Genomic DNA, 12,474 nt, shown 5'->3' with positions numbered 1-12,474 from the left:
ATTTAAAAAAAAAAAAAAAAAGTTAGTAGGGCTTCCCTGGTGGCGCAGTGGTTAAGAATCTGCCTGCCAATGCAGGGAACACAGGTTGGAGCCCTGGTCCAGGAAGATCCCACGTGCCACAACTACTGACCCTGTGCTCTAGAGCCCGCGAGCCACAACTACTGAAGCCCACGCGCCTAGAGCCCGTGCTCCACAGGAGAAGCCACCGCAATGAGGAGCCCACGCACCACAATGAAGAGTAGCCCCCGCTCGCCGCAACTAGAGAAAGTCCGCACGCAGCAATGAAGACCCAAGGCAGACAAAAAAAAAAAAAAAAAAAAAAAGTTGGTAGGTAAGTTTTCACTGAATAGAAATGTCAAAAAAGAGAATTCTCAAAACAAATTTTTTATCCTAATGGTTTCCTACAAGACAAAAACCTATCCCTCAAATTCACAATAATTTGCCGGTTGGTATCATAGTTTTTTTATACAACTGCATGAGATGATTTTCACACAGTCCTTAATTACTGATATCATTACCTTACTGATAAAATAAGCCTAGCGCTGCTATTTTAGAGTAAGACTATACTTTCCAAAATGCTTAGTGCTACATAAAAGAAAAATTCTAGAGAATTCTGACCTGACATTAATTTTTAAATGTATCATAAAAAATAATTTAAACATAATTATTCTAGCTTTTTTTTCTTTGAAAGTGGAAGCTTCCTAAAGTGAGAATAAATTTTTACTTCAAAACAGCTTATCAATCATAGCATATGAAAGGCCACAAAAATAAGTTGTTTTGGGACATCCCTGGTAGCACAGTGGTTAAGAATCTGCCTGCCAACGCAAGGGACACGGGTTCGAGCCCTGGTCCGGGAAGATCCCACATGCCGTGGAGCAACTAAGCCCGTGTGCCACAACTACTGAGCCTGCGCTCTAGAGCCCGTGCGCCACAACTACTGAGCCTGCGTGCCACAACTACTGAAGCCAGCGCTCTAGAGCCCACAAGCCACAACTACTGAGCCTGCAAGCTACAACTACTGAAGCCCGCGCGTCTAGAGCCCGTGCTCCGCAACAAGAGAAGCCACCGCAATGAGAAGCCCGTGCACCGCAACGAAGAGTAGCCCCCGCTCGCCGCAACTAGAGAAAGCCCGCACGCAGCAACGAAGACCCAACGCAGCCATAAATAAATAAATGCATACATAAATAAATACATTAAAAAAAACTGTTTTGCAAAATTCCTCAGATAATCAAGCTATCTTCATTCACAAGTCAGAGCAGTCATAGATTTTTCTTATTGTATTAGCAAAATATGTTGTCAAGGTAATCGTTACAAACCCTGTTGCAGGGCAGTTAGTTTTTTTCACATTAGGGAACGTAACATTACAAAGTTAATATTCATCCTACTGGATAATGCTGCCCTCAGTTAACCACTAACAGTACTTACAGGTATTAATACAACTGGTATGTACCACACATGAGAATGCTGAGTGACGTTAATCTCTTTAATATACCAAATTTTCAATTAAGAAGCAGAAAAAAAGCTGACAAGCTCAATATAGGACATTGTACATTTCATACAAAATAATATTAGGAGATTTGTGTCATTTCTTTTGCATACTGTGTAAACAGAACCTACTAATCTGAGTAGTTATTAAATATTAATCTCATAACAAACTATAAAATAGATTTTAAAAATAACTTGGAAATCTATCAGTTCCATTTACTCATGCTTGCATTTCATTGTCAAACAAATCCTACATAGGAAGCGATGTTTTCCATCAAGTATATCTGAAATTCCTAATTTCATAAATTCACTAGCCCCTGTTCAATTTCTTAACAACGTACAAGCCTCACCTTGCTCAAAGCATAGAGATCCAGAATTTTTCTCTCCACCACAGGGATCTTGAGGGTAGACCCCTGAAGTTCCCAAAATTTTGCTAGTTGATCCAAGAAGTCCAATCTCACTCTGGTCATTGCCTAAGATTATTAAAATATAAAAATGAGAGATAGGAATTAAGTTATGGGTGAAAGTAAATGAGTTTTACTTAACAAAGGTACTCATTTCTTTAAAGAAATTCAGACTTCTCGTTACTGCTTAGTCCAACTTTATAAGTCAATAAAAAAGAAGCAAAATACTTCTATTAAACTTTACTAAGACAAAAAAGTTACTCTAATATATGTGAAAAGTTCTCATATTATCAACCAAAGCAATTTTTTGTAAAAGTTAACTTTAAGCTAATCAGAAAATTTAGTAAATCGAATTATTCTGTTTCTAAGCATTCTAAACCTGTCATTTCATCTAGAGATAATATGCATACTTCAAGTACACCAACCCTCCACCTCACTGATATTAAAATCCTCCATCAAGTATCTTATAAGAGACTAAAGGGAAAAAAAAAGGTATTAAAATCTCAAAAAATAAATGTTTTAGGAGCATCAAGGAAAAAAAACTAACTCAGCATGACACATTAAGCCCTGTCTAAGATTTCTCTTTTGTACTCTGGAAGTTTTTTACCACACTGAAGAATCTTCTGAAAATCTCAGAAACAGGAAGAACAACTATCTAAACAGATTTCAACTTAGAAATTTAAGAGACATTCAAAACGTTTAAAGGGAGATCTTAATAAATCAGATTAAGAGTCCTAGAAAAGTTCTGTTAGAGCAAAAAACCAAACAAACATACAAAAAACACCTTTGAAAACTAGGTTTTTTTAATAGAAGGATTTTAATAGAAGAATTTTTAAAACTATTTTCCAAAGACTACAAGATACAGAATCTTCCAACATTAACAAAAGAAAAATGTATTAGAATAATTAGCACTGAAGAAAGTAGAATTTAAGAATTCCAGTTCTCTAAAGCTAAACACTGGATATTTCCACCATGAAAAACATGGCTAGAGATAGTGTCCCACAATCCCAGTTAAGCAGAAAAAACTGTAATAATCGCAAACTTCCTTCCATTCAGTCCCAATTAACATTAATTTTGAGCCCTGGTACATGAGCTTCTTAAAGTTCTCTACCTGGAGTCCTGATATAAAGAATAGATCAGGAGACAGAAACGGTGATGTAACAACACTCACCTCAAGTTCATTCAGACGCTGGACTCTGGGAGTAAAACGGAAGCTTTTTACTTCACATGCAAATGGAGGCTGCCAATCCTAAATAGAAAAAATTTCTTCACCATACTGGTTAATAAGCAAGGAATGCACTATTAATTCCCTTAATTTAAGGGGTGAGTTGCCACAAATCATGATGACAACAGATCAACTTACAAGTCTTCTTTAGTTAGACACTGAAAGAATAATATTTTTTAGATAAAATGATTTATTATTACTTACCTCTAACATTCTAATACTAAGCTTATTTTATCAATTTTCTCCTCAGATCTCACAGTCCCATTATTTATGTCTGACAATTATGCTTTCCCCAATTACTCAAGTGGAATGCAATAAGCTCATCTCAATACAGCATCTAGTAAACATCCAAGTTTATCAAAATAAAAAGAAAATAGAATTTGAAAGAAACAAAAAAGGGTAAAATTAAAGACCAAAAGTTGATGTTTTAAAAGTACTTATGTAATTGGACAATGTGTTTTTTCATTCATGTGGAATGTGACACAGCACTTTAAAGTCTATGTTATATAAATGTTTTGTTCAAAGCCCAGCTTCTGGGCACCCAAATTTTTTTTTTAATATTAAAATTTTTAAGAAATTAGCAAACCCACAGAACAAGGACAATTTCCAGATTGGAGATGTGGTATAATTGAAATGAGACAGCACATTTCAAGTAGAGTTCCAGAGACCATAGTTTGATTTAGCCTAAACAGTAATCTATTTAAAAATGTGAAAAGTAGTAAAAAAGATTTTTATCTTACCTTGGAAACTAAAAAAATCCACGAATATTGAAATTAAATTCTGCTTGTAAAGAACATTTATTCTCAATAATAATATTGTGACACAAAGAGAAGGTATATTATTTCAACCTTCTGTAAGTAACAAAAAGCTATACATATATATATATTTTTTTTAACTAAAAGGAACCTTGAATAAAATTCCTAATTCATTAAGGCAATAGAATAAATGAAAATATGGTTTAGGAAAAGCCTCAGTGCTTAAGGTTTTGTCAATATCAGGTAATCTTGATAGAAAAAGAATTAAGTGAAAATAAATTTTTCATAAGAGTTAAGTGAACTTCGGGGAGGATGCCAATACACGTACCACCACTCATCAGAGCAATTATTTGTTAATCCTTTGCTTGCAAGTGATAGTCTATAATCTTAATCAAATTCATTGAGCATAAGGGAAGTAGACTGCCTGAGTTTTAGAAACAAATAGATTGATCTAGATTCAAAATCTACTTTGCCATTGCCCAAGATCACACATCTGATAAGTTATTTAATTTATCCAGACTTGTCTCATCTGTAAAATGACCTTATTTACCTACTAAGGCTTCAAAGAATATGAAATGAAAAAGTCTGTAAATGCCACCTTAGCTGCTCCTCCTCCTCCCTCCATCTAAGCTCTTTTTATTCACTGTGGTAGTTTGCACACTCCTGTGGCAGTTTGTGGTGAGAGCAGAAGCTTTTTAAAATGCAACAAGGTGCAAAAGGACTGTATTTTATTTTATTACCAGTAGACAAAACATAAAGCATATTCCTTTAAGGAGCACTAAGACATGGTTCACAAACTATAATGTTCATTAAGAATCAAGAGAGTACTTGCTAGAAAAGCAGTTTCTAGAACTTCCATATCCCGAAACTGATTCCAGTCTGGGAATGAGGCCTAGGGAATCTGCATTTTAACAAGCATCCGGTCGACCCTAGTGCAGGTGGTCCAGGAACATCATTTGGAAAGCACTGGACCTAACGGGTAGAGAGAAAAACCTTTTGACCTTGAGCAAATCCTCAACCTCTTGGGGCACTAATCCCCGCAAAACAAAGAGTAGTATCAGCTTTCCTCACCGTAAAGACTGAGGATCGTAACTAACCTAGAGGGAAACCCAGTTATGTGCAACAACTGCGATTCTTACGTTTTTAAGATTTCAACGTTTTCTTCCACCTCCATTATTGACAAATCTTTTCTAAACCTCGAAATGTTTAAAATAATTGCTGCTTTTTCCTTCTCCTCCCCCCGGGAAGACTTTTTTTCACTGCAGCAGTAATCAGTCTGGGGTGCTTGTTTGGTGATACCACCCCAAAGGACAACTAGAGCTCAGATTACCATTTAAGAAACCTTAGCCCTGAGATGAGGCCTGCAGATACTTAATAAATCAAGCGTCAGCAGGGCTAGGATAAAGCAAGAGCCGACGGAACGGCAGTTTTTCCTATCACAGTGTAACGAGGATTATACGCGAGGGTAGGGCTGTCGCGTCACGATACTTCAGTCACCTTACGGCCAACGAAAGGCCGAAAGCCTTTGTTACCCTTGCCCACAACCCAAGAGGGGAAGAAAAGTATCAGTTCCCAAGCTCTTGGCGGATAGGCCCCCGAGACACGACTCTCTCGCGTCCAAACATGCCTACATAAGACCCCAAAGAAACCAAAGCGGAAACACGCAGAAACTTAAAAGTCCAGGCGTCGAGAGACCAGGGCGAGCGAACGCGAAAGGGCAGCGGACCGGGAAGTCGAGCTAAGCCGATCAGACTCCAGTACCTTGGGCGGTCGGATTTTACAGATGCCGGTTTTCTCCGCCAGGGGCCGGATGCGGCCGATGAAGCTGAGGGGGTCTGTGAACTCCTCCCAGCTGGGCTCAAAGACCGGGCACTCCGGAGGCGGCACGAACTCCGCCGCGTAGCCCCCCGGCCCCACGGCCGCCATGGTGGCACCGGGGGCCCACGGGGAGAAGGGCTGGCTGGGGCCCGGCGATCGCGCTCACGTCCCCTGACAGGGGCCGAAGCTCATCTTCTCGGGCGAGACCCGCTCGACACACGCACCCCAAAACCGCTTCCTCCGGCGTTTGTTATTGTTTCCTTCGGGGCTTTTCCTCTCGGGTCGGGGCTCACCGGAAGTCAGCGTGCGACCAAATCCCTCCGCCACCAGAAACAGGATCCGTCCGCAGCGACGTGTCGCCCCACTGCGCGACCTTCTTTCCCCCTCCCTCTCCCGGCAACGCAGGTCGCGCCTTGGCTCCTCGTGCGCCCAAGTTCCGCGCTGCCGACGACTCCCGGCGGCACAGCCCGGCGGCCCCGCCGCCCCTCCTACTGGGCGGTGGGGGAAGCGGCCGGACCGAGCGGAGCGCTCTTCCGGCGCGGAGGATGCGTAATGCGCCGGGGGCAGAGGTTCTACTTCCGGCGAGCGGAGCCTGGTGCCCCTTTGTGTACAAATGGACCGGAACACAAGCAACCGGACCTCGCAGGGCTGCCTGTTTCAACCTCCGTGTCTGTCTGTTTCCAGATAACTACCTTTTCCGGCATCTCTCTTTTTTTAGTCCTTTCACTGTTAGTGTCCCTTTCGAATAATCTCGTTCGGCCACTTTAATCCGCCCCATCTCCATAGCAGCAAGTTCGGGTCCAGCCCACCCGCCCGAATCTCCCCGCGGGCCGGCCTTCGCCACCATCCGGTAATTGATTTCGTCCTCAGAGAAGCAACGGCTGTTGACCTTGCTTTTCCAACCGTTGAAGCCTCTCTCAGTTTTCTGTAACAGCTACGGCAGCTGTTCTGGCCCTGCTTGTCGATCATCTCTGTGCCGGCGGGCATAGCCGCTTCCTCCAAGTTGCTGAGAATGACGCAGAAAGTACTAAAGAAGAAACCGTGAAACGGTAGTTCTTGTATTATCTATTGGAAGGAAGACTTACTTCCCAGGGCTTGATCTCAGCTTCCCCCAGGACCTAAATTGCCAGCTATGGCTAATGACTGCCGAATCTGTACTTGCAGCCTGGACTCCTCTCTTGAGTTACAAGCCAGTACATCTAGCTACCTACTGCAACTCCACTTTGGTAAACTCAACGTGCCTTGAACTCATAGTTCCCCAATGTTTTTTCAGTGTTTCCAGTTTCCACGAATGACTTCATCCATCTGTTCAGTTGCCTGATCCAGAAATCCAGAAATAATCCTTAACTTTTGTTCTCTCACTACCCACATACAACCCTGTGTCAAGTCTGGAGATTCTATCACCTAAAAACCTTAAATCCACCCATGTCTCCATCCAAATTATCACGATCCTAATTTAAGTTCTCTCTCCCCTGGACTGTCATAACAGCTCAGTTCTTGCCTGCTGTCAAATCTCTTTCCACTTATTTATCAGGTTGCTTGGTCTAAAGTCCAGAATTCACCTCATCACTTTTCATCTCCAAACTCAACTCCAGGGACTTCCCTGGTGGTCCAGTGGTTAAGACTCCGTGCTCCCAGTGCAGGGGGCATGGGTTTGATCCCTGGTCGGGGAACTAAGATCCCTGCAAGCCGCATGGCACAGCCAAAAACAAACCAAAAACCAAAACCAAAAAAACCAAACTTGACAACTTCAAATTCCTTTACTGTTTGCTGTCTTACCCCCAAGCTTCCTCTCTTATGCTTCTCCATATAGTATACAGAAACTTTTGTGGTGACTTCAATGCTTTCTCACCTCTGAGCTTCACAGATAATGTTTCCCCACCCCCACAGTTTCCTATATCCCTTTTCTGGCTAAATTCCTACTCATTCTTTATCAGATGAAGTTTGAAGGCAGTTTGCAGGAGAATTCCATCTTGCCTGGGGAGGCTGGCTTTTCGTTCTAGTCAAGCCTTCAACTGATAGGATGAGGCCCACCCACATTATGGAGGGCAATCTGCTGTACTTAAAAGTTCGTTGATTAGATGTTAATCTCATCCAAAAAACACCCTCCAAGTTAACACATCACACACGTTAACATAAATATATTTGATGAGTAATAACAATATTTTCCAAAAGAAATTTAGTGAAAAGAGTGGCACTGGTTTACAGTTTTTGAAAATTTTAAAAAATATTTAGCTTAGTGGCATCCAGCTAGATTCTCATATCTATTTCTGCCCTCAATCTGTTGTGATATGTTGTTTGGGTTAAAATATATGAAGAAAATCCAACACCACACAGATGTGAATGGAAAAGGGACAAGTATTTTTAAAAATTTTAGCCTTTTCAAATCATTGTAATTTCTTTGAGGCTAGCAATGTGGAATCTAAAATTTTATCAATGAACTTTTTGTACTCTGTTATATTAAAATGGTAGTCAACATTTGTCCTTGAATGGATTTTTTACCCAGTCATGATTTTGTAACATCATGCATTGATCCTTTCAAAAATGTTGGTTCACTGAGTTATACAGATCTTCCAAATGTTGATGCATATCATATATTATTTTTTAAATCACAAAAATATTACCATTGATCTTATCAGAAAATTGGGAAGCTGTCAGACTCATACTGACAGAAACAAGTTTTCCAAAATTACAATTTTCACTTGAAAATCTCAAATATTTATTATCAACAAATACCGTCCATTGTTTCCACTGAAGAGATGGGCTCACATTGTTCATCTTCAAGAAAATGTCTGTCAAAAACCTAGATCTGAATAACTATAGTTTGTCTATTAGGCCTTCTGGTGTTCCATGAAAAAAATGGCTAGTTTAGCTTGTAAGTGTTTTCCCTTGAGCAAACACTCCCACTTCTGTGTGCAGAAGTACACCATGTGTACCCCATTTCATCACAGACTATTTAAAAAGACATGTATTAAAGAGTCAAGGTTTATTAAAATGATTCATTTTTACTGCTTCATCTGGTATTCTTAAGTAAAACTGGATTTTTTTATACCGTGAGTGCATGTTATGAAGACCACTTCTACAGTGTGTTGGTGCCACTGTGATGTGTGTGTGCTACAGGACCAGCAATTTCACCCACCATTGCATTTGCACCATTGGGGCAAATATCATTGGTGAAAAAGGAAAATAGCATCTTAGTATTAGTATGAAAATACTTTTGACTGCAAGACCTTCAGAAAGTATCTCAGGGACCAAAGGGGTTTGGGGACAAACAGGAGTCTGTAGACCACACTTTGAGAACTGCTGGTTTATCCTATAATTTGAATTAACATAATAAAGGAGAAAGGACTGGAAAAGATCTACTTTAAAAAGAGGAAAGAGATGGGCTTCCCTGGTGGCGCAGTGGTTGAGAATCTGCCTGCCAATGCAGGGGACACGGGTTCGAGCCCTGGTCTGGGAAGATTCCACATGCCGCGGAGCAACTAAGCCCGTGAGCCACAGCTGCTGAGCCTGCGCGTCTGGAGCCCGTGCTCCGCAACAAGAGAGGCCGCGATAGTGAGAGGCCCGCGCACCGCGATGAAGAGTGGACCCGGCTTGCCGCAACTGGAGAAAGCCCTTGCACAGAAACAAAGACCCAACACAGCCATAAATAAATAAATAAATAAATAAATAAATAAATAAAAGAAAGAGGAAAGAGGGACTTCCCTGGTGGCGCAGTGGTTAAGAATCCGCCTGACACAAGCGATCTCCAAATTCTTATGAACTGCTGCTGTGCAATATTGAATTAATCCCTTCCTTTATAACTTCCTTTTCTGTATCTTAATGTTTAAATGAAAGATCACTATGTTAAAAACTCTGGGGACTTCCCTGGCTGTCCAGTGCTTAAGACTCTGCACTTCCACTGCAGGGGGCACGGGTTCGATCCCTGGTTGGGAAACTAAGATCCCACATGCCATGTGGCGTGGCCAAAAAAACAACAACAACTCTGATATAAATGTATTTTCTTAACCAAAGCTCCTCTATATTTGCCTTCTCTTTCTTCTCCTGGAATACTATGCTGTACTAACTGAACTTATTATTGGCTTCACCATTGCCTTAAAATTCCACAATTTTTGAAAAAACTTTAAATCTTGACATATTCTTCATATGTAGTTGATAGTTTTATTTTATCTCTTCTTCAAGACAATCAATGAAAATATTTGTACCTAAACTGAAGTCGACAGAAACTACTTGCAAATTATCACTTTTTATTGTCCTCCCTTAATTAAGGTATCAACAACTACTTTCAAATCATTCATATTTAAACTATGGCTACCTTCCCTCAAAGTGTCCACAGCTTATGCTTTATCCAAGATATTAGTATTAGTTACTTGATTATGATTTAATTTGTATGACCTTGAATGGATTCCTAATCACCTATCCTTTCCCACTGAGCAGACAAAGGACTGCTGTAAGGCGAGGCACATCATTATTGATGAATTTAGCTAGATGCCAGGCAATCTTCTACGTGCTGGATATATGGGCAACGAGTAACAACAACAAGAAGACAAAGTGTCTCCTCACAGAACTTAGATTTTAGCGGTGAGGAGAGACAAAATCATAAGCACTAGCAAATATATACTTTTCTAGGCAGTGATGAGGTCTTTTAAAAAGTAAAGAAGGGAGGGTGTGGAGGGTGTTTATGGGGGGATAGGGCGGTCAGAGAAGGACTCAAGATTGATGACATCTGAATAGAAGCTATGCTATAAAATATATAATGACAGCTTGCTACATGAATATCAAAGGGAAGGAATAACATCCAATTAAGGAGATGGTATTTGCATTGGCCTTGGTAGAAATTTATGAAGATTCATGGAAAGGGTCAATCCAGATAGAAGAGTGTGAGCCAAAGCTGGAAAGTGCATGCTACATTCAGGAAATAACTAGTTATTTATTATAACAGAGAAAGTGTGGTCAGATTGTGGCAGTGTTTGAGTGCCCTATTACTATCTGGATTTCATTCTCTACTCTGTGGGGAGTCACCAGAAGTTATGAGCAGGAGTATTGAGACAGGCTGAGACCTGGGACCCGGGACCCTTTACTGCAGTGCTTGCAGCTGAACAAACATCTTCTCCTCCAGCAGCAGAGCACAAAGAAACTATAAGGAACTAAAAATAACTGCGTGCATGTGTGGTCGGGGCATATTATGAACAATAAGATACAACAAGGCCAAAACCCACCTGCCACGATCCCTGCACACAGCACCACCAGAGGTGTGGGCAGACCACCTAAGCCACCCCTCTGGCCCGACCCACCAATCCGCCCCCACCCTCACCCCATTTGAGGGACCATCTCACCACCCCCCAATCCGGGAGCCAGCAAAGACACCTGTTTACTTGTTTTCACTCCTTCCTGCTGCAGCATGAGCTCCAATAAAGCCTTGCCTGAATTTCTCTTCTGGCCTCATCAATTTCTAATGATTAAAGAGTCCAAGAACCCAGGTCAGTAACAGTATGACCTATCCAGAAGTGTGCTTTAAAAAAAAAAAAAAAGAAAAACACCTTTTATAGAATGGATTGGAGAAGGAAAAAAAAACCTGAGGCAAAAACACCAGTTAGAAACCTATTGAAGTAATCCAAGTTAAAGGTAATGAGACACAGAGTGGAAACAAATAGTAAGATATGAATTTCAGAACTAGTAGGAAGGTAAGATCACCATGATTTGCTTTTTAAAAAAATGCAGGTGCCAAAAGAGAGACAAAAATACTGAGCCAAGGTGTCTGGGAAAATCTTGATGTAACTAACAGAAAATCACAAAAGGGGAATAAAAGCAGATTTAGAAGATGGCAAGTTCCTTTTAGACTTCCTTAGGTCTCAGACCAGTGAAGAGTCCCAGCTTTTCTGTACCAGTAGTGTTACCAACCAGGGTCCTTGGATTCTTCAATCAATAAAAATTGGTAAGAGGCCAGACGAGGAATTAAGGCAAGGCTTTATTGGGACTCATTCTGCAGCAGGGAGGGAGTGAAAACAAGTAACAGGTGCCCTTGCTCAATCCCGGGCCGGAGTGGGTGGCTTAGGGGGTCTGCCCACCCCCCTGGTGGTGCTGTGTGCAGGGATCGTGGCAGGTGGGTTTTGGCCTTGTTGTATCTTACTGTTCCTGTTTTGCCCCAACTGTGCAGGCATTCAGTTATTTTTAGTCTCTCATAGTTTCTTTGTATTCTGTTGCTGGCGGAGACGTTTGTCCAGGTGCAAGCATTGCAGTAAAGGGTCCCACATCCCAGCCTGTCTCAGTAGCTGCAGCTCTGAGATTAAAGTGCCTTTCCCCCTACACCCAACTCTTCTGCAAAGATGAGACAATTAGCTTTTGAACTAATTTATATGATTAAAGACAGTTTCTCACGCCTCTCAGGAAAAGGAGGACGTGTCTGCTACCTGATAAAAATAACATTTATATACATACTCCTCTGACTGTAGAAACTGATCCACAGGTCCTCTCTTGGCTCTAGGCCATCAGGTCATTGAAGGAGTGGTCTTAGACTCTTCACCTCCTTGAGATAAACTCGTACATTCCAACTCATAATAATCCTGTGATTATGCACAGCATTTCTGCATCATCTTTCATGAAAACAAAGTAGTTGAGAAAGCCTAAACTGGGAGCCCTAAAGTGCGCCAGAACTAGGGCGTCGGACCCCAAACATCAACACCACCGGTACTGGGAGGCGCTCGGTTGCGGCCATACCGCCTCCTCCATCCAGAGCTGTGTGCAGAAGGAAAACTACATTTCCCGGCGACCTCTGCGGGGCAAGGCG

The 12,474-nt window shown here is 41.4% G+C and overlaps 1 protein-coding gene across 6 annotated transcripts in view; it reads right to left on the bottom strand.

The window, feature by feature from the left end:
• KDM5A (lysine demethylase 5A) overlaps positions 1-6,185 on the bottom strand; it is an 87,054-nt gene extending 80,869 nt beyond the window's left edge. For 4 of the 6 annotated variants that reach the window (XM_036864813.1, XM_036864817.1, XM_036864816.1 and 1 more), the window contains exons 1-3: positions 5,631-6,184; positions 3,061-3,138; positions 1,836-1,958 (exon numbers count right to left, since the gene is read on the bottom strand). In XM_036864813.1, coding sequence (XP_036720708.1) covers positions 1,836-1,958; positions 3,061-3,138; positions 5,631-5,795 — 366 coding nt within the window. In that variant the 5' untranslated portion in view covers positions 5,796-6,184. Of the gene's footprint in view, positions 1-1,835; positions 1,959-3,060; positions 3,139-5,630 lie in introns of all 6 variants that reach the window. The other 2 variants (XM_036864818.1, XM_036864812.1) reach the window with 2 other exon arrangements.
• Between the last annotated feature and the right edge of the window lie 6,289 nt (positions 6,186-12,474).

This window comes from Balaenoptera musculus, chromosome 10 (genome assembly GCF_009873245.2).
Source record: "Balaenoptera musculus isolate JJ_BM4_2016_0621 chromosome 10, mBalMus1.pri.v3, whole genome shotgun sequence".
NCBI lineage: Eukaryota > Metazoa > Chordata > Mammalia > Artiodactyla > Balaenopteridae > Balaenoptera > Balaenoptera musculus.
This window is presented reverse-complemented; position numbering and strand designations above follow the sequence as displayed.